The following is a 16,173-nucleotide window of genomic DNA, read 5'->3' as shown; positions in this document are numbered from 1 at the left end:
ATTTAAAAAAAAAAAAACTGTGTGCGGTGTCTAACTGCGTGTCAATCACTGCTCAGGCACACGCATTCATTCTCCCTCTGAGAAGTTGTCGATGTTTGGCCTACAGCACCTTTAAACGTGGCCAAAGCGTCAAATACTGAGGTAAATGTATTTCAGTGAGCAAAAACCTCAGATTTCCCTCTGTTCTAACTGCTCTGGTTTCAACAGTTGTTTCTACTCTCAGCTCTGTATCACATCACACGAACTAGGATTGGTCCAGGCACTGCTACTGCAGTGTTTATATTGTCACATATAGCTTGCTAAAGTCAGAAAAGCTGAATGACACCTGCATGTCTCCGTAGTGCATGGTCTATAGCTGACTGGTAATGACTGGCGAGTGGAGTCCGCTCTGGTACCGGTTACCTGCTGGTAGGTGTGAAACAGCCTGCAGATGGAGCAGTACGGAGGTTTGGATTCCATGAGCTGGTTGTACTCTCTCTCTTTCTTCAGGTTGGGAGGTCTGTTCTGCCACAGGTGGGCCAGAGGTTTAGCCCAGCTCTCTCCTTCCAGGCCGCCCTCCTCTACTGGGGGGGCCTCCTCTGGAGCCTCTGAGGGACAAAGAAGAAGAACAGCAAAGTTAGCATACACATGCAGATCAAATAACTAGCGGGTGGATATTTGCTCAAGAGACCGAATGCTAATTAGACCTAACGCCCATTTCTATAAATGGGGTATTTGTTTGATTTCGCTATACTGCAGTCAAAAAGGACTATAGCTCTCATCTTGAAGAAAATGAAGACACCTACAATTGGTGCTTGGATCAAGAATATGGCGCAAAGTATGTCCATGGAGAGAATACCATATGTATCAAAATATATTATTGTTTGACCAATATACAGTGCTCAGCAAAAGTGAATACACTCATGCTAAAGTTGACTAAAAAGAGGAATACAAAAAAATAATCTTTTGGAAATTGATCTTAATGCCTTAATTAAAAAAATGAGGAAAAATCCAACCTTTAAGGACACCAATTTTCTTTGTGAATGAATAATGTATCGTAAATAAATAAATGTTCTTCCTTAAAATACAGGGGGCATAAGTGAGTACACCCCTATGTTAAATTCCCATAGAGGCAGGCAGATTTTTATTTTTAAAGGCCAGTTATTTCATGGATCCAGGATACTATGCATCCTGATAAAGTTCCCTTGGCCTTTGGAATTAAAATAGTCCCACATCATCACATACCCTTCACCATACCTAGAGATTGGCATGGGGTACTTTCCATAAAATCATCTCTCAATGCAAATCAAACCAGCTATTAGGCTAACTGATAATTGTAGTAATTGTTACCTAAAATGTGGGACAGGATACCTTAAATAAAAAGAAATGGTGTACCCCAGAAGGGGAAAGTACTGAGGCATGTCTTGGAGGGTGATAGCAAAGGTGCAATTCTTATTTTTCTTTTGTATTTATATGCGTATTATGGCTTGGGTCAGGGAGGGGGAACTTGTTAAACAAAAGTTGTAATGTACTAACTGTGAGTGCAAAAAACCAATAGAGAAACTGTAAAAAAAAAAAAAAAAAACTTGGTAAAAACCCAAGTTGTTTTTTATAGTTTCTCTATTGATTTTTTTCAGCCAATATAAAGTATGATGGTGAGACATCCCAGTGAAGTTGTTGCAGCAGATGGGACAGACCTTCATCACTCATGCCGTCCTTTATGAGCGGATGGTGGCCTGGCAGCTGCCCTAGATCGCTCTCCAGCTCTCCATCTGCAGCCAACTCTTCTGCCACCTGCTGGAGAGACACACACACACTGTTACTATCAGCATCCAGGCTGGACAATCTTTTCAAGAGACCAAAGGTCACTCTCTCGCCTCTAACTGGTTCAGAATGCAGCAGCTAGGCTTCTCACTGGTTCTAATAGACGACAGCACATCACCCCAAACCTGGCTTCTCTCCATTGGCTCCCTGTTCGATTGATTTTAAAATTTTTACTGATCACTTTTAAAGCTGGTTTGGGTCTGGCTCCTAGTAGTCTCGCTTTGCCAGACCCTCCTCCAAAGCGCGCTGGAGGTGAGTCTAACCGGTATCAAAGTCACAGATAATTTTTTTTTAACCATACCCAGCCCTCATTAGGTGTGTCTACCATCTGTGTCCACTCACTGCTTTGCTAACATGTCTGTTGTCTTTCTCCGTCTCCGTGTCGCTGCCCTCACTCTTCTTCTCCTCTTTAGGCGGGGCTTCTCCCTCTCCGTAGTCTCCTTTGGCGTAGCTGTGAACGTGCAGGACGTCCGCGGGGCTCAGCGTCCTCTGGAACACTTTGTGTGCCGGGCTGCAGCCGCTGCCCAGCGGAGCTTCCTCCTCAGAGCACAGAGCCACGGGCTCGGGCGGACAGACGTCTGCAGCCGACACGCCGTTCTTCTCTTTTTTTGACGCGCTTTGTCTGTGTGAGGTTTTCTTCGCGCTGGCTTTGGACTGGGATTTAGTCTGAGGCTTGGTCTCTTTCTCCTTCCTAGGCTCCGTCTTGACTTTTACTGTGTCTGAAAGAATAATACAGCAATGATTATTAGTCGTTGGCCGCTTGACTGGGGTGGGTGTGGCCTACCTGCGTCACAGAGCTCAAAGCAGAAGTGACAAAATGGGTTGTCTTAACAGTAACTTCCAAAAGGCCACGAGAAACCAAGGCAGAACACCGTAACACCAGTTACCGCTCTTTGACTTTGTTTTGGAACGCTCAAACTGAGTTAGGGTACAGGATAGGGCTGCACAATTACTCCCAATTGTATCAAAATCGCAATATGGACTAGTGCAATATCCAAATCACAGGGGGGGGGGGCGCTCCCTATGTTCCAGTTCTTTCTATCCTATGAAACAAATAATTACTGCGGAATTTACGTAATCCACTCTAATTAGGTCTACACTCTAAATCAGGGGTCACCAACACGGCACCAGGTAGCCCCCAAGGACCACATGAGTAGCCCTCAGGCCTGTTCTAAAAATGAAAATTGAATATTGATATTATCTGTTTCCCACCTTGTTAAGTCATTGTTGATAATGAGAAATCATTAACGTGATCAGTGTCTTCACATAGATGACTACCATTAATCATTAATAATCATATATAACTAAAGGCAAACTGAGCAAATTTGATATTTCAGAAGAGTGTATCAAACTGGTAGCCCTTCGTATGACTCAGTACTCATGAAGTAGCTCTCAATTTCAAAAAAGGTTGGTGACCCCTGATCTAAATAATAAACTCCAGTCATCATCAGAATAAACTGTGCTTGTTACTAGATGCTTCAAATCTGATAACTGGAGTTTATTATGAAAAATAAAGCTGGGAGAATGACTGTAGCTCTTAAGATGCAGTGGTCTGTTTGACCTTAAAACTGTACTGTACCTTTATCTGGCTTGACGGGGACTTTAGTTGGAGACTCCTTGCGTGACAGCTTGGCCTTCTTTGGCTCCACCTCCTCCGTCTCCTTCATGGTCAGCTCAGGTTTGATGTCTTCAGAGGCTTGGATAGCTTCCAGCTGACGCTTTGTCCCAGTCTGGGGCTTCGGACTGATGCATGGGAGACATTAGTGAAGACATGTCAGACGGGACTCACGGGGAAACATTCTGCATAATGAGCACTTTTACTTTCGGTACTTTAAGCATATTTTTGATGCAAATACTTTTTTTTTATTTTACGTAAGTGAGAATTTGAAAAGACTTTTACTTTGTTTGTATTTTTACGCTGCAGTATTGCTATTGTTGGAACCTAACAGTTTTGAAGGTACTATTCTGGGAGACAGAGAAACTTCCACAGGCCTGAAGCTTCCCCTGAGGCCAAAGAGCGGTACAGTTTATTAAAAAGAAAGTTTAGAAAGACAGTAGCTCCCAAGACGGCGGTCGCCTGTATACGAGAACGTGACCGTCTTTATAATCTATCTTTTCAATAAGCAGTCTGTACACTTACAAAGTTCTCAATGCTTCGGTTAACATTTAGGGACCCTCATTATGCTACCATTGAAGTGTGGTGATATTTTGAGCCTTTTTAGTGGTATAAATAGCGATTTGTTGTCCCAGAGAACGATCGAGTGGGTACACATCAGTTATTAACCCCTAGGTTTGTTTTGCGCCGGAATTGTCCTTTAAGGTAATTTCTATGCATTGCTCCCGGGTTGACCCAGGTGATCTCTGAATTGTCACGACCAGGGATATACCCGTGTAGACTGGCTTGGTTTGAATTTCCAAAAGGAGGGTTGAACCCTGATCAGACAACCCTAGCCCGACCCTGGTAGGTGGTGTGAAAGCGGCATAAGCTACTAACGTTACCATGGCAATTACCAGCAACAGACGGAGTCTACACGCTGCCTCCTGTTTATGCAGAGTGCGGTTTGGCCGTGTGAGTTTAAACAGAGATTAGTTCTTCTACTGGAGCTAAAAACACTTGGCTTAAAAAACAAACTCCAAACCAAAATGTAGCAATGTAAATGTAGCCTCAGTGACCACGAATCTTAAAACTGAACAAAAGCAATTGAGTGATTTAAATAAATACTCATATAACATGGGTTGTAATGAAAATATGCCAAAACATTTTTTGAATACGGCTATAATTAGGTAATTGAGCTGTGTTAGTAGCAAGTGTGAAGCCAGACCTTTTGTCCTCCTGGACAGGGGTAGTGGGCTCCTCAGATCCAGCTTCACTGGGAGTCTCTTTTGAAGGCTCGCTCTTGTCTTCTTTCAGGAACACAGCAGCCTCTGGTGTGGGTTTGGAGTGGTCAATGGGAGCGTTGTCTTTCCCCGCCTTCCACAGTTTGTAACGGTCGGGCTGAAATTTGCGTACAAATACATCCATGGAGATCTTCACCATGTCCTGCCGGCACGAACACTGGAAGGAGCAGAAAGATAAAAATTTTAGTCTAGGTTTGACCCATGGTAGTCTGAGCAGCAAATGTTTCCCAAATCGACAGGAGTTTAGAAAGCCAACACAAAGAAAGCGGAAGGTGAGGGACATCTGGCTGAAAATGAGGGACATCTGGCGGAATTTCCGGCGGCAACAGAACAATCCTTTTAATGAAACGTTGTCGATATAGACTAGATATTCAGAGGATGATCCTCAGAATGTTAGGTTAGGTTAAAAATGTTTGTCTGATTAAAACTAAATTTGAACCTGGACAGGGTGAGCCTGACATTGTAGCATTGCTACTGGTAAGGCTTTGAAAACAGAATAAGAATTTGCACGTTCCATCCAACACCGACTTCCATATCGCATATCGTTTGGTGCACATTAAAGTCGGTTTTGATTGCTCATTCTTTCGGTTCATTTAGGCTGGTGTAAAAGCTGTCAATCAAAGTCTGGAGGACGCCAAACAACAGGACCAAGACCATTTGTAAAGAAGGGTCTCTGTGTGCATCCAGTCAGACTCTATGCGGTGCGTTTGTGGTGTGTGAAAGCAAAAACGAGGGTTTTATGATGACAGATATGTGATCAAAAGATAACCTACTATTACATCCATCTGCTGATCACGGAAGTAATAATAAAAATCAGTGGGAGTTATCCAGACTTTTTGGGGTTCGGCCGAATACCGAAACCGAATACCAAATCCTACTCCCATCCTCAGTCCATTAACACAGTAAACACATTAATGTATGTAATGTACCTTAAGTTGCTGCATTCTGGCTGCTGTCTGTAGATTCCTTCATGCACAAGTCGTATTCTTTCGGATATACCAAATGTTTTAACAGCGGCGATGTTGTGTATTGTTTAGGGTCCTTGTCACCACGAGAAAGATCGGCATTGAAAATTGAACATGTAGCTGGACTTGAATGGCCTGCTTTTGACTGAAAGTACTGCCAAACATCACTTTTTCTGCTCACGAGTTCCATTTTCACTTTCTCACAGCCTACTGCATTGAACGGTCCACCTACGTAAACACCTTCCCGTAATCAATGGCGGCGTCATTACATCGACCAGCGTAGCGTGCGTAGTGCAAGCGTATGGTTCGGTAGAAAAAAATTCTAAGGTTTGGCAGAAACCAAACGTCGTCAAAAAGCCCAATATTTGGCTGAATCCAAAGCCGAATCCTGGATTCGGTGCCTCCCTGTCCAGATTAGATTATAATGTTGACAATTTGACATGGGGATTTTATGGTTCTTCAAAGCTGGTTTAAAAATCATCTGGAACTGTTTGTCGGAGCAATAAGTCCTTAAGCCTAAAACCTGCAAGAGTCCAGCTATTGAAAGTTAGCTGGACCATAGTCTGAATCGACGACAGTTCATTTCCAGGGTAATCGCCGGAACAACAACAAACTTCGAACTAGCAAGCTACATGCTAAAAAATGTCAAGTTTTGAAGAAAATTTGGATCAAACAAGAAGTCAGGCCTGCTTGGTTCTTTCTGGGAATGATTGTAAAGTTTTACAAAGAAGATGTTTACGGCATTTCCTCTCTAACGGGGATATTTGCTGTGGACGAAGTACACAGAGATACACTGGTAAGAGCTAATGAGGTTTAACCATGTATCCAGCTAATTTAAATAGCTCACGTTACTGTTTTGTGCAGTTAACTTCATTTAATATTGTATGTGGCGTTTCCTTTTGCGGGTTGCGAATATTCCACCTAAACAAGTTCCTTCCCGAGATTATTTTGCAGAGCTACCGTCGCTGCGTCTGGAGCTTAGCGCCACCCAAGACGATTGTGATTGGTTTAAAGAAATGCAAAAAACTCCACAGCAGTGTTTCTGCTAGAAAAAAATTTGTGCCGGTAAGGCTACCTTGGCCAGTTTGACCCACTCCGGATAGATTTTACCGTAATCCCTACTAAGCACCTCGCAGGCTGTTGAGAAGGTCAAGCCTCCGTAACCGCGGAGGGCTGTCATCATAGGGATGGTATCATTTGTGGCATTAAAGGTGCAGTAGGGCTGAAACGATTCCTCGAATAACTCGAATAATTCGATTACAAAAAATCCTCAATGCAAAATGATTTGCCTCGAAGCTTCGTTAAATCAATGTTACCAACGTTGTATTGCTGACAGACATGGTTTCCACACGGATCATTATTATTGTCACACACCAGACGCTGCACAGTCTGCTGGCGACACATGCCAGAGCGTAAATAGTGAGGGGCTAAGAGAAGAGACAGGCTGGAGAAAACGACAGAAAGTGTCCAAAGTTTGAAATCAGTTCAAACGTAATTAAAACGAGAACTCTGTACAGTGTGTCTACTGAAAAACCGAACTAGCTTACCACAATAATAGCACGACGTCAATGCTTCAGCATCTCAACAGAAAACATTTCTCATCCATTCCACAAAGCCGATATACATTAAAATAGATTGAGTATACTTATTATTTACATATGTTTACATATAGGCCTATATACAGATCAGTCTCAGGATGAAACTTGTAGTTCTGAAAGTTAAGTTGAACAACTTAAGGTAATGTTTATGTATGTTTAATGTATGCCTTAGTGTGAGGTTGATGTCATTTCAGAATTTTTTTTTGAGAGATCATATTGTAAGCAATGCAGGCAACAAAAATGTTGCTTTTTCCGAAAGTTTAACCAAACTATTCTTTATTATTGCTCTTCAATAAAACAAAAGTATTTCTTATCCGATTACTCGATTAATCGATGGAATAATCGGTAGAATACTTAGCTGCAGCCCTATGGTGCAGTAAGTGATGTAAATCCAATAAACTTTTTGTCAAATTCAGAGAATATCTCCTTTTTTTCTGTGTGCACTTAAAAAAATCCTGTCTAAATACACACCCCTGGCTGTGTAAATGGAAAACAAACGAAAGAAAGAAGTGCATGAGCCACAAAACACTATTCCAGCCAGTCAGCACTCAGCCAATCATATAAATGCTGATAATGGTTCCAACTCTTTACTTTTTGTTTGCCTTTATTTCACAATAAGAGCATACTGTTATTCAAGATAACTTTATCCATGATTAACAAATCAATCCTCAAACTGCGCTCAAAGAACCTAATCACCTGGATGGGAATGAATAGATTATTTCATCTTGATAACAGCATGTTAGCCTGGATTGGAAAAGCCACATTTGAAGAACAGGGCCCAGAACTAAACGCAGCAACTTTTTTTTCCCATTGGTCCAGACCAAATAGGGGTACAACAGGTGTGAATCACAATCGTCTTGGGCGGCGCTATGCGCCGGACGGAGCCACAGTGTCTCTGCAAAACAGCCTCGGGAAGGAACTTGTTTTGGTGGAAAATGTCTACGTTCAAAAGTTGTTTTGGTCGTGCAACAGAAAACTCAGAATGGACAGATAGTCTAGCTAGCTGTCTGGATTTACCCTGCAGAGATCTGAGGAGCAGTTAACCATAGTCCTTATAAATCCACCAGAGTTTAGAACGCCAACACAAAGAAAGAGGAAGGTGACGGACATCCGGCTGAAAAGAGGGACATCCGGCGGAATTTCCGACGGCCCTGGAGCAATTCCAGAAGTGGAACGCCATGGATATGCCGTAGATTAAAAAGGACCAAACAGCTCAGATGTGAAAGCACCCTTAAGGCCCGGACACACATAGCCGATAATTGGCCGTTGGACAGTCTGGCGAGGTCAGCGACTCCAGTCTGTTCGGTGTGTTCCGTGCCATCGTCCGTCTGAGGGACCGTCGTCCTTCATTTTGGCCGATTTGACATGTATAATCGGTGGGGCGGGCATTGCCGGCAGTCGGACTCAAATGACCCATCTGATTGGTAGAGTGCTAACCCGGAAACGGGGAGCGGAATGAGCGTGACTAGAGTCTCTCAAAATCTGACGAAAATCTTTTAAACTGACCTTTGTCGATCTGAAATGAAGACAGATTCGGCAACTGCATGGTTTATTTCTTGCTTAAAATGTTTTCAGAAACACGTTTCGGTGAACTATTTTAGTACAACATGAGATCGTATTCTGAACGAGCCGCCATGACGTTCTGTCTTTGAATTTCCAGAGAAACAAGACCCACGTGACGGGTTTGTCCAGTCAGCTGCCGGTTTTCATTTTTGGGCGACAATACAGATTAGCGCCTCCTGCTGTTATGGAGATGTATTACGTCTCATCTCATCGGTGGGTTCTGAGGCATTTTTTTGACCAACTCGGGGAGACTGATCAGTCCAACTGCCTTTTCTGCTGACGGTTGGCCGTCCAGTTGGTGTGTAAGCAGCTTTAGATTCACAGCTGTTTAAATAAATAAATGAATGTTTTGCGTACCAGTGTCGCCTGTTTGCCGTAATCAATCCATCGCTGGGTTGCAAAGTTGGTGGACTCGGCACAGTTGAAGCCATGGTTGAAACCTGCGTGATAACCAAACGGGAACGTCACAATGAACTGGCCGGCCTCCTGCGTGACCTGAAAATGACACCGAACAACAGAGAATTACAAGAGCGGACACGCCATTTCATTTCAAACTTTCCACCGTTGCTTCATGTCATCACTATCACTATATTTAATCATGAGGTTTATTTACTGCCCGTTTGTTAAAGACATGAGGTCAACACAAAGTGAATGAATGGTCACCTTCTCAAATGGTATGCCATATTTCTTCAGGATTGAGGGGGAAATTAAAGTCATCTTGTGGCGCAAGAAGGCTTCACAGCTCTGAGCATTCCCGGGAAAGAAACCTGGAAATACAGAAGGTCATCCACAACATCATTGTTAATTAGGGCTGCACAATATATCGTTTTTTTTAATCCTCGTCGGGATATCAACTGGCACAATAAACATATCGCAAGAGGCTGTGACATATCGCGAAAGACGATGAGGGTTGCCCGATGGCCCGGGGAAAGTAAAACGCCATGGGCAAGTCAATATAAAAACCCACTTGCCTGTTCGGGCATCATTGTATCATCGTTTTATTTGAATGTGCCGTTGGCCAACAGTGTTGGGGAAGTTACTTTTAAAAAGTAGTGTTTGCTCGTTACTCGTTACTTCTTAAAAAAGTATGGAAAGTAACTTTTTACGTTACTCGTTACGTTTACATTACTTTTAAAAGCAGGCGTCTCTGGCAGAGACTGAAGTTAATTATACAAAAAAGCCAATCTATGGTTTATCAGTGAAGTGTCTGAACTACACTGCAGACTGGATTCTCTACTCACAGAGTGATGGCTGATTCATTATGAACGAGTCCAGCGCAGGTTGAATGCACATCGTCAGGTCAACGGCGTTACACGGTGTTAGTGTATACTATGTAGTGTCTGTATCAACTTGTACCGGTCACGCAGCCACGATGGTCCGTGCATTGTTGTAGACACATGCAGCCTCTTTTCTGGAAATCCTCGCGTGTCCGTGCGACCGACACAAGTCCACAGCGGTCCGCTGCGTGTAGCCTATGTATGAGCCCATCTCCACCACATCCATCTGTGAGGTTGTCAGCTTTGTGTCTGCCTGGCATGCTCTGTTTGTAGGACGGCCGATTTAACCGCCAGTCCTCATGCGATGTAGTGGCATGTGTCATGTAGCTCTGCGCTCAGAGCGGCAGGCCAAAGCCACGAAGCTTAAAACGCTCTCAAAAGTTAGCGTTGGCTGCTTCTCGCTTGCCATGATTGCTCAGCTACCAGCCTCTGTCACGTACCGTGTGGAGCTTGTGAGCGAGCAGCTGAGAAGGCAGTGTCGCTGATAAATGGGTCCCTGGGAAAAGTAACAGCCGAATTGAAAAAGGAACTACGTTTCGCTACCAAATTTTCAGTAGTAGCGCGTCACACTTCTTTTTACCTGAAAAACTTGTTACGTTACTGTAACGCGTTACACACAACACTGTTGGCCAATCAAGAACTGCGCTGGCGCTTTACGATTTTGATGCGGTTTTTTTCGACATTTTTTTACTCTTTTGATGCTTTCAACGTTTTACTTTTTTTCAACATTTCTTTTCTACGTTTTTGTTTGTATTTTGGACGTTTTTTTTAAAGCTTTTTTTAAGTTTTTCTTCCAAAGTTTGACAGTTTTTCTAAACTTTTTTTGACGTTTTTCCTCAAGAGAAAAACAACAACAACAAAAAAACATTGTATAGGGGCCAGTAAAAATTTACTTTGGGCAAGTAGAATTTTTTTTTTTACTTTCTCGACCGGACAAGTGAAAAAAAAACATAATGTTGAACTCTGCACTGAGAGATTTTGTGTGAGATTTGAAAGGAAAATGTATAATGTCATTCTTTTTTTACTGCTGCCTTTTATATTCAATTCAATTTTAAATTTGGTTAATGAAAGAATGTAGGGAAATGATTTCCTTTTGTTTGTTAAAAATTCAACAAGCAGTTTGTTGTATTTTAGCAGAATACTGAAAGCAGCAGAACTGACAACACTTTAACATCAGTTTATTTAACCCAAGTAATATCGTTATGGCGGTATTCAACAAGGTTATCTGCAAATATCAGCCCTGGTGTTTATGTATTTTAAGTTACGGACATGTGAACATAATTGCTGTTGTGGTTTCAGAGGTACTTTCCATACAGTGTGGAGGTTCACCGGAAGCACTTCCTCTTTGAAACCACTGAGCATGACAAGCTGAAGGGAGTTGTGTGACCCAGTGGTTAAAATGTATCTGTGTAACAATAGTGTAACTGATCCGTTCTCATAGGGGATTCAAGACAAATGGGATAAGTGCCTGTTGTGACACATTCAAATCCATCTATGGAGCAAGAAGCCATCACATACCCTTAGCAAGTCGTTCCAGTCTTTTTCCATGCTCCGGTGGAACAACATACCTGCAGAGCAACACAAACACCAGTATATCAAATATGATTTATGGCTATGATATTGACAGCAGAGAAAAAAACGGATATATGCTTCCTTATGGTGGCCAAATGTTTTAGAGAATGAAGCCTAATAACCACAAAGGCTCTCAACAATGTCATCATTCATTGCAGGGTGTTTTTCAGTGTATCTGAAAGAATCTGCACACATCAGTAACTGGCCTGAAACCAGATTTGTTTCTTTCGTTTCTATTTATGTCCTCCAGCAAACACAAAGCTTATTTACATGGCAGTATCATTTAGCTAATAAAAAATATTGTTCTCTTTCCCAATTTTCTTTTTTCCTAGTTGCCATTTTCTCTTACAGTAAATATAAAAACTACAGATGCAAATAAATATATCTATATCGATATTACGAGGCTAGATATCATCTTAAATTTTGGATATCGTAATATGCCACAAGTGTTGTCTTTTCCTGGTTTTAAAGGCCGCATTACAGTGAAGTGATGTCATTTTCCGAACGCACCAGACTGTTCTAGCTGTTCTATTATTTGCCTTTACCCACATAGTTAATATATCAACATAACTGATGATTATTTATCAAAAATCTCATTGTGTGCATATTTTGTGAAAGCACCAATTGTCAACCCTACAGTATCGCCGCAATATCGATATCGAGGTATTTGGTCAATGACTGTACCAGGACTTTGGCTCTCCAAAGTGCAGATAGTTGATGCTGTACAGATCCATGTCCTCCGTGTGCCACGCGAAGGCGCTCTTCCACATCCCAAAGTAAAGGTACGGCGTGTTGACTCCTTTAATCTTGATCCCGCTCTCGTTCTCCACAGTGTCTAGAATGGTGTTGAGGCGGCCGATGTTCCATTCAGCCACATCCTGTAAAAGGAGGGATTCAGCAGAGGCTGTAAGGTCTGGAATAGAGCTGAAGATCTTTGCCCGAACCCGCCGGGACCTGACGGGACCCGACGGGTTCGGTCGGGTTCGGTCTTCATTTCTATCATGTTACACAGGCTTCTGGAGGACTTATTTTATTTCTTTGTTCCAACTTCCATGTGGCCTATAGCCTCTCATTCTTGACGGAAGACAAAAGAGCTGTGTGCGTGCGGCGCAGTCTCTTTTTTCTTTCTCTCCCTTTTCCGCCGAGTGGTGCGTGTGCCCAATCGCGGCGTGAAGAGCGTGTCCGCGCTATTTTCCGACATGCACTCTAATCACTGCTGATAGACGGCCTTTTGTACAGTCGGGCTGTAAACGGGTTCGGGCTTTTAAAAATCTGTCAATCAAAATGTACTTGTCGGGCTCGGGCCGAATTCTCTCGGGCTCGGGCCTTGTCGGGCCGAACTTTTAAGGCCCGATTACAGCTCTAGTCTGGAATGAGCTTGATCACACTATAAAAAAAAATGTCTTTAGCTGTCCCTATCACGGAAATAGTGCACTACACAGTGTGTTCGCCATTTGGTAGTGGCGTTTGAATTCTCCGTGGTTAATTTCATTCACTCTATCATCGAGATCTTCGACAGGGGGTCACACACATGTAACCGGCGCATCTACTGACGCAACAATACTTTCAGTGAGTGTCCCAAATCTCGTTTGGCCGGTTCCCTATATAGTTCACTATTTAATAAACACTATATAGGGAATAGTGAGTGAGTGAATGAGGGAATGGTTTCAACACAGATAGTTTCTGTGTCTGCTTTTAAAAAGAGACTAAGACAACAGTGACTACTAAAGTATGTTGAAGCTTGAATATTCTAAACGGCTGGGGACTTCCAAACAAGTGACTCTGAGATCCTTAAATTTTTACTGTTATTCTCACTTGTTATAGGTTTACAGGGATTTTCCTGCAGAGATTAATTTTTGGCGCCCCACAAAGAGGTGTTTGTTAGTTTTGTTAATTGGGGTTTTATGTACTCAAACATAATATACTTTGTTTATCAAACTGTCAGAAATAACAGGCACGTGCATAGATTTCTGTCAAATAAGGTATAACACAGACTCTTTGCCTTTAATGTAAGCGGACCGATCACGGTTACTAGCAAGTGTAGTCACCCCCCCGAAAGGCTCATTCTGAGTCAGGAAAAACCCTGGCTTTATGTGTATTGCATTTTATTTATTTAACCGATGCTTAGACTGACAGACTAAATGTCTCGGGACCTCTCAGGTAGGGTTAGGGTAGTAAGGGTTTCTTCTTCTTGTAGGTTGTAAATGATGTTGTATAATACATTTAAAAAAATACAAAAAATCGAAAGGGTCTGTGTTAACACGGTAAAGAGATGTAAGTTCCAGTTGGTGGCCTTATCCAACCTATTACCACTCACTTAGTCTCGCATTGCCAGACCTTCCTCCACAGCGCTGCGAAAGAAGGTCTGGCTAGTCCACCCAGCATTCCAGGATGGGAGAAAAACGTGCTCTGGTTTATTGGCATTTCTTTAAACCAATCACAATCGTATTGGGCGAAGCTAAGCGCTGGACGGAGCCACGGTGCCTCTGCAAAATAGCCTCGGGAAGGAACTTGTTTTGGACTCTGGAATTAAAATAGCTGTTGAGTTTGTGATGAGAATTTTACTCAAAAAAAAACAAACAAAAAAAATAGAATTGATTGTCGGTTCTAGCTCGGAGGGTGTTTCTCGAATCGCCCGGAGTTTAGAACGGCAACACAAAGAAAGAGGAAGGCGACGGACATCCGGCGGAAAACGAGGGACATCCTGCGGAAATTCCGGCGGCTCCGGAACCATCCTGTTAATGAAACGTCGTAGATATAGATTACCACTCACTGGATCATACAGTGTTCCGCTGACATCAGCCCCATAGAGGGGGTGGTTGAAGGTCAGGTTCTTCCAAAACTTCCTCTCCAACTCGCCAAAATCCACATATCGGGGATTGCAGAACCTACAATGAGAAATCACAGAAGAGAACTCGTTTGGTATTTTAGATAATAGGCTTACGTAAATCACGTACAATACAGGTTGTCTACATTATAATCGTATATTCATTGCAGAGCTGGGCAATATATCAATCGATATATGAGATAGATATCTAGATATCGTCTTAGATTTTGACTATCCTAATATGGCATAAGTCTTGTTTTTTCATGGTTTTAAAGGCTGCATTACAGTAAAGTGGTGTCATTTTCTGAACTTTCCAGACTGTTCTAGCTGTTCTAGTATTTGCATTTACCCACTTAGTCATTGAATCCACCAAAAGTCTAGCCTGGTCCTACCAGACTCTCGTACATTTCATTTGTACAGAGAGTCTGGCCACTCTCTGTTGAGTGTTAACTTCCTTGAAGGCGGTACCAGGGCTTAAAGTGAAAAAAAATCCTGAAACTTTTTTTGAACGGAGGGGGGGGGGCGCACAGTCTAATATTTCAATATGCACTCATTAAAGTTTATTTGACTGGCAAAACTGTTAGTCCTTCTTACATTACACAATAATAAATGTCATAATTTTTAAGAACTAAAAAAAAAGCGAATGAGTACATTCATGATTTTGTCCATGTTGACATTATCATCATTTATCAAAAATGTCGCATTGTTTAGCTTTTCATATAGCTAGATGTCTTAACTCTGGGACAAGGCCGTTATGTTTAAATACCTGCCATGCTGATCCCAAATCAGTCGCAGTCGTAACGGTAGCCGTCGTTGCCGGTAACTTAATCGCATGACAGAGTGCACAGACCGAAGCATTGTAACTAGCAAGCACTTTCTTAACGCTGCTGCCATACAGTATCTTCCTTGAACATGCGCTGCAGAAGCAAGCACCCGGCTCCCTCAAAAATGAGGCACTAAGTGCTAAACGGCTTCCCGTCTCCACCCTTCATGCCCAGCGCCATTTGTTTTTAACTCCTTTCTCAACTAAAGCTGTATCTACATGCTACAAGTTTGATAAACTTTGCCTCCATTTTTTTAGCCGCGTTACCACGGAGACCACACCGGCACCGCACTCTCGCATTTCGGCAAAGACCCGCCCTACTTTGCATCTGATTAGCTAGAACTCCTTTTTGGTAGATGGAAGTTCGATGATTGGTTAAATCCAGCGCATTAAACAAATCCTATGTGGACTTTTAATTTATTTATTTTTCTAAAATAGTCATACGCCAGAAATCCGGCCCCAGGCCCAGTACTTTAAGCCTTGCGTTAGTTAGAGCTGCGTTCCTCTCATATGATTGGTAGGTGAAATCAATTGACTCGAAAATATTAAACCGCATGCAAGTTCCCAATTTTATTTTTTTTCCCTCACGGTCGCACACCGGAGATCTGGCACAGTGCCGGAATACTTTAAGCCCTGCGGTACTCTGTTGAAGTTTAAAACTATTGGATCTGCCCAGAGCCACTCTCTAATGTTTGGTCGTGACGTCGGCTTAGCATCGCTAGCGTTCGCCTTAGCCAACTCCTTCACCACTAACGGAGCGAGCTGGAAAATCAAACTGTTCCCGAACCCCGTGGGGAGGAGGGCCACAACATCATGGTCACCAACAAAACTCAGCAAAGAGTGTTCT

General features: G+C 42.6%; 1 protein-coding gene and 1 long non-coding RNA gene across 3 annotated transcripts in view; one reads left to right on the top strand and one right to left on the bottom strand.

The window, feature by feature from the left end:
• Positions 1-16,173, bottom strand: part of kdm4aa (lysine (K)-specific demethylase 4A, genome duplicate a) — a 48,331-nt gene that overhangs the window by 26,579 nt on the left and 5,579 nt on the right. Inside the window, exons 4-13 of one of the 2 annotated variants that reach the window (XM_031311668.2) lie at positions 14,450-14,564; positions 12,361-12,554; positions 11,623-11,672; positions 9,491-9,594; positions 9,185-9,322; positions 4,626-4,858; positions 3,383-3,546; positions 2,146-2,522; positions 1,677-1,776; positions 403-587 (exon numbers count right to left, since the gene is read on the bottom strand). In XM_031311668.2, the coding sequence (XP_031167528.1) occupies positions 403-587; positions 1,677-1,776; positions 2,146-2,522; positions 3,383-3,546; positions 4,626-4,858; positions 9,185-9,322; positions 9,491-9,594; positions 11,623-11,672; positions 12,361-12,554; positions 14,450-14,564 (1,660 nt within the window). The remainder of the gene's footprint in view (positions 1-402; positions 588-1,676; positions 1,777-2,145; positions 2,523-3,382; positions 3,547-4,625; positions 4,859-9,184; positions 9,323-9,490; positions 9,595-11,622; positions 11,673-12,360; positions 12,555-14,449; positions 14,565-16,173) is intronic. The other variant, XM_031311669.2, reaches the window with a different exon arrangement.
• On the top strand, positions 3,554-13,363 carry LOC118496205. The gene is made up of 3 exons (XR_004898707.1): positions 3,554-3,679; positions 12,769-12,778; positions 13,353-13,363. It is a non-coding gene; the product is annotated as an uncharacterized LOC118496205 (long non-coding RNA).

Source organism: Sander lucioperca, chromosome 11 (genome assembly GCF_008315115.2).
Source record: "Sander lucioperca isolate FBNREF2018 chromosome 11, SLUC_FBN_1.2, whole genome shotgun sequence".
NCBI lineage: Eukaryota > Metazoa > Chordata > Actinopteri > Perciformes > Percidae > Sander > Sander lucioperca.
Note: the sequence above shows the minus strand (reverse complement) of the source record. Positions and strands in the feature narration are given on the sequence as shown.